General features: G+C 34.6%; 1 protein-coding gene across 1 annotated transcript in view; it reads right to left on the minus strand.

Annotated features, from left to right (window-relative positions):
• LOC106691932 (uncharacterized oxidoreductase YoxD) overlaps positions 1-4,476 on the minus strand; it is an 11,455-nt gene extending 6,979 nt beyond the window's left edge. The window contains exons 1-4 of the mRNA XM_014437836.3: positions 4,228-4,476; positions 3,976-4,145; positions 2,824-2,977; positions 877-1,006 (exon numbers count right to left, since the gene is read on the minus strand). Coding sequence (XP_014293322.1) covers positions 877-1,006; positions 2,824-2,977; positions 3,976-4,145; positions 4,228-4,446 — 673 coding nt within the window. The 5' untranslated portion in view covers positions 4,447-4,476. The remainder of the gene's footprint in view (positions 1-876; positions 1,007-2,823; positions 2,978-3,975; positions 4,146-4,227) is intronic.
• Positions 4,477-4,800: the final 324 nt, after the last annotated feature.

Here is a 4,800-nt window from a genome sequence, read left to right on the forward strand (position 1 = left end):
TTAATAGTTTATTTTTACAACTGTATTAAAATATATAAAACCAGTAAATTTGATGTTCGTTATACAATTGCATGATATTGACGTGTAGAGAATCAACTCACGGATATAACTCCAATCTGAAGTAAAAGACTTCAAGGCTATCTTCTTTTCAGACTTCTAGAAGGATAATTACGTAACGAAGGAGAAGCTAGGTTGGAAACAACATGGTGGTTGGGAAGTTCATCATGGAAGGATTGCTTTCTTGTTTTGGCCAAATTGGCAGCATGTGGAACATTGAAGTTCTGACCAATGATATGATTTTTAACAAAAGAAAGAACTCATTGAAAATGAGAGGAGTTCGAAAGCTCTACTTGAGACCAAAATCTCAACTCCATAAGCCTATAATAATAATAAGATAGACCTTATTATATTCATACTAGTCTTAGTAATTAGTTGGAAATTTAGACCGTTTGTCTAGTAGAAATAAATTGTTGTATAGTGTTTCTGAAGTCAGAAAATTGTTTGATGGGTAGATAAACCTGTAGACATATTATATATATATATATATATATATATTTATTTATTTATAGAATTAAAATTACTTGTGTTGTATAATTGTTTTTGTTTTTTTTTAATTTTGTTTAGTTTGTCCAAAATACAAAGTCGTGAGATTATTATAATCATTACAATTTAATTGCTAAATAAAATTAGTTCTTTCTAGTACATCAATTTAATTTTTATTGTTGTATAAATATTTTGATTTATTAATCGTATAACAATAATTAGTCAGAAATGCTTAAGCTAGGAAGCATCCTAAATCATAAAAGTTATGTAAATTAAAACAAAATAACCTAGCAGTCTATGTAGTACATAATGTAATTAAGGATCTCAACTTACAAGAAAGGGAGATTTTGGTTGCCCCATATATGTTTACAGGTGGCAATACCATCTTTGAGACTATAGATGAAATATTGACTATGTGCCCTTCATTTTTCAGTTTCATTGTTGGCAGAACAGCATTCATTAGCTGAAAACGTAAAAAAATAATATATATAAACAAATAGAAAATGAAAACGCGTATAAAAGATCTCATCTAGGCTAAAGACAACTTACTGCACTGATTCAAGAAACTTAGTGAGACCTCGTCATTACAAAAAAGATTCCTAATTTTCAAAATTTCAAATTAATTCTGTCTAAAAATGCATTTAATCGGAATCACTTCCTTTATTTCCATATGTCTTATTCATGTATTTTGTTTACTCTGAATTAATACAGATGTTGATGCTGGAAATCTCTTCTTGCATGAACTTTATATTTTATTGAATGTAGAAAGAGGGTCCCACCGAATGATGGAAATATTGAGGTTGAAAGGAGAGATTTTTGAACCTGTGCAGGGTTTCTAATATCTAGGTGCTTGGGACAACGAAAGCGGTTATATAAATGAAAAGGTTTTGCAAAGGATGGAAGTAACTGGAAGAATGTTGCACTTAATCAAGAAAGATGTCCTCAACAGAATGGCTGAACTGGAGCAAGAGAGGCCTAGTACGAGTGCGATACTTCCCTCCAAGCACTATAGAAAGCATCCCCACCTTGCGCAGTGGTAGAGAGGGATTGGATTATGATAATGATGATATATTATCCAAATTGGTTTGAATGATACAAGTAACAATCAAGTAATTATTTATCTTTATCAAAGAAGTCATTTGAACATCATGACTGAGGTGGGAATTCCTGAAAAGCTGGTTTGACTGACAAAAGCGCGTACGATTGATCCTAAATGCAGAGTTCTAATACAAGGAGAAGTATCTGAAATCTTTGAAGTCAGAAAAGGTCTGAGGCAAGGAGACTGGACTCTCATCAATGATGTTCAACTTAGGTCTAGACAAAGTGGTAAAATTAGAAGAACAACTCATGAAAATGTTGGGGTGAACGTTGAAATCGAACATAAAGTCCTGGCGTACGAAGACAACATTTCAGTCCTAAGAAGTAACCAAGACAACATGAATAGACTCTAATAAGAGAAGCAGGGGAAATCGGCTTGAAAGTAAATGAAGAACATAATATATGATTGTAAGCCAAAAAATCCACTCTAACAACATGGTCTACGTGGATGGAAAATCGTATCCGAAAGGATACAGTTTCAAATACCTCGGTTCCACAATAACATCAATAGATAATCAAGGGCTGAGATAGACCAGCGCATAACAAGCAGGGACAGATCCTTCTTCTCTCTGTCAAGAATACTGAAATTCCGAAAAAGCTCTTAAAATCAGAAGGTAAGGCTATACAATGTCATAATGGAGCGAGGTCTGATACACGGCTGCGAGACTTGAACTCTAACAGGTACTCTAGAAAGCAGAATCGAGGGATTTGAACGGAAAGTGTTCCGTACAATTACAGGAGCTATCTGGGATCAGGGTCTTAACACATGGGGGAGAAGAACTACCAGTGAACTGCTTGCAGAGGCTGATCAGTCATTATCTCATAATATAAAGGTGAGGAGGTTAAAATTGGTGGTACATTTAGCTATAAGCAATCCATCAGGATCTACCGAATCAAAGACAGTGAAGTTGGCAAGAGGCCAGAAACCAGAGGGATAGATAAAATCGACAAAGATACGAAAGAGCTGCATACTGCAAACTGTAAAGCAATAGCCCAAGATAGGCAGGTATGGAGCAAGCTGGTTCGGATGGCAAAAGACCTACAAGTCCTGTAGAACTAACCGGAAAAATATATACATAATAACAATAATTACACCTACTGGTTATAATTAACCAATGGATGATAGCCATTTAGTTAATACTTTATTATTTATAATTGCTGATTTGCTCAGCTTGCACTTACCCAAAATGGCCCTAAGACATTCACGTTAAAGGAAGCTTTGACATAATCTTCATCAACTCTAGGCAGTGCCACCACCAGAGCAGCATTGTTGATCAAAAGGTAGACAGGACCCAGTTCTTTCTCTATTTTAGAGACAACTTCCTCAACATCTTTTCTAAATAGAGAATCAGACAAATCAAAATAAAAAAATGATCTTTAATAAAATTATTCTAGTCTATAATTTTATTTCCTCACTACGAAGAAAGGAAAGCTTCGTATTCACTTAGTATATAGTATTATACATTGTATCATAAAAATATCCACATAGTGTCACACTTTTTATTTACGTTGTAACTCCTACGTTTTGGCCATTCCTGCCATTCTGAAGGATCTTATTTATGATATCTTAGCTAACATACCTATTAAACTGTTGCAGATCTTAGATTGATAGACCTGAGCTAGGGACGGCCCTTATTATTATTTTTACTTTATTTAAAAACGAAAAAGAAACCATTTCCGCTATAACCCTTGAAGGGTCAGTGGTTCAATACTTTGAAAGGATGTACTTTTTCTTCAACAACAGTTGTTCTAGGACGTAATATGTTCTAGATCACACTCAACCTCCAGGTTTTTTCATCTATTAAGAGTACTCTCTTTATAGAGACTAGAGTGTATCCCTTGAGGGCTACCAAAACTGCATGTTGACTACAGTAGCAGAATAAATAATTATCTGTCATAGCCTGATTCGAATCCGGGCCCGAGAGATAGTAACTCAGTACTTTTCACAATATGCTAACCCGTTCAAACTTCTGGGACAGCCAAATACAGATGGTCCAAAAATTAAAATGCCGACTTGTTAAAATTTAAAAACGTAATATTGTGGCCACCTAGTTTGTATTTTGTTAAAAGGGAAGATTTAATAAATTAGATATTTATGTGTTTTACCTTTTTGCTAGAATTGTTATCGATATTAATTATTTTAATTATGGGAAAAACTATTCCAATATTTTCAGGTTAACAATACATAAGCATATACAGGTTTTTCATACAAACAGAATTTTCCATATGAGATAATGTACGAATTATGAGATACTCAGCGAATTTTCTTGAAATTATTAGATTAGCTCTTTTTACACAATACTAATGCTATCATACTGTTATAGTGATATTTACTTGATGGCTACGTTGACCGTGTAGGGCACTGCCTTTACACCCAATTTCTTGGCCATTTCGGCAGTGGATTTGTTGTTGGGTTCGTTAATGTCCACACAGGCGATGACAGCTCCCTCTCCCGCCAAAGCCAGGCAGAACTCCCGCCCAAGCCCGCGGCCAGCTCCAGTCACCTAAGCAGATGTATTTGTTTATTAGGCTGAACCCTACACGGTGGGTGCCCCAAAGTAGTAATGATGACTGAGCAATACTCACCAAGCACACCTTGCCTCTGAGTGACTTCGGTTCTGGCCTGAAGACCAGCCTCCAAAGGAAGGAACCGAAAGCTGCAGCTAACTCCCAGACAATGAAGCAATTGAAATATACTATCCCATAAATAATGAACAGGATGTGATCTTTCTTGATCTTCGCTGGTTTCTCCAAGTCTCTCTTGGTGGTGGGCCCGTTTTCCCAGCCTTCAGTAACAAATTCCATCTTGTTTTACCTACAATTAAATTGAATATCATTAGAATTACTTAGTAGACTTATTAATTGAACCGGTGATACAAAAATAATAGAGCTTGTAACATTAATCGGAATGATTTTAATGACCAAAATCCTTTAAAATAAACAAATAAAAAAAGAGGACATAAAGTTTATACTATATGATCTTCCTATGCTTCCTATTCCTAGTTTAAGAATCTTGTATTTGTTGACTTTTAAATAAAAAATACCTCTGGTCATCAAAATGTGATATCAAACCTATAAAAAAGATATATACGTAATGTTTATCCTTCTTACATTTAATCACTAATAATTTATGCTTATATGCTAAATATTATTTAATAA

This window comes from Halyomorpha halys, unplaced genomic scaffold (assembly GCF_000696795.3).
Source record: "Halyomorpha halys isolate HHAL.00 unplaced genomic scaffold, Hhal_1.1 Scaffold5136.1, whole genome shotgun sequence".
Classification (NCBI taxonomy): Eukaryota; Metazoa; Arthropoda; class Insecta; order Hemiptera; family Pentatomidae; genus Halyomorpha; species Halyomorpha halys.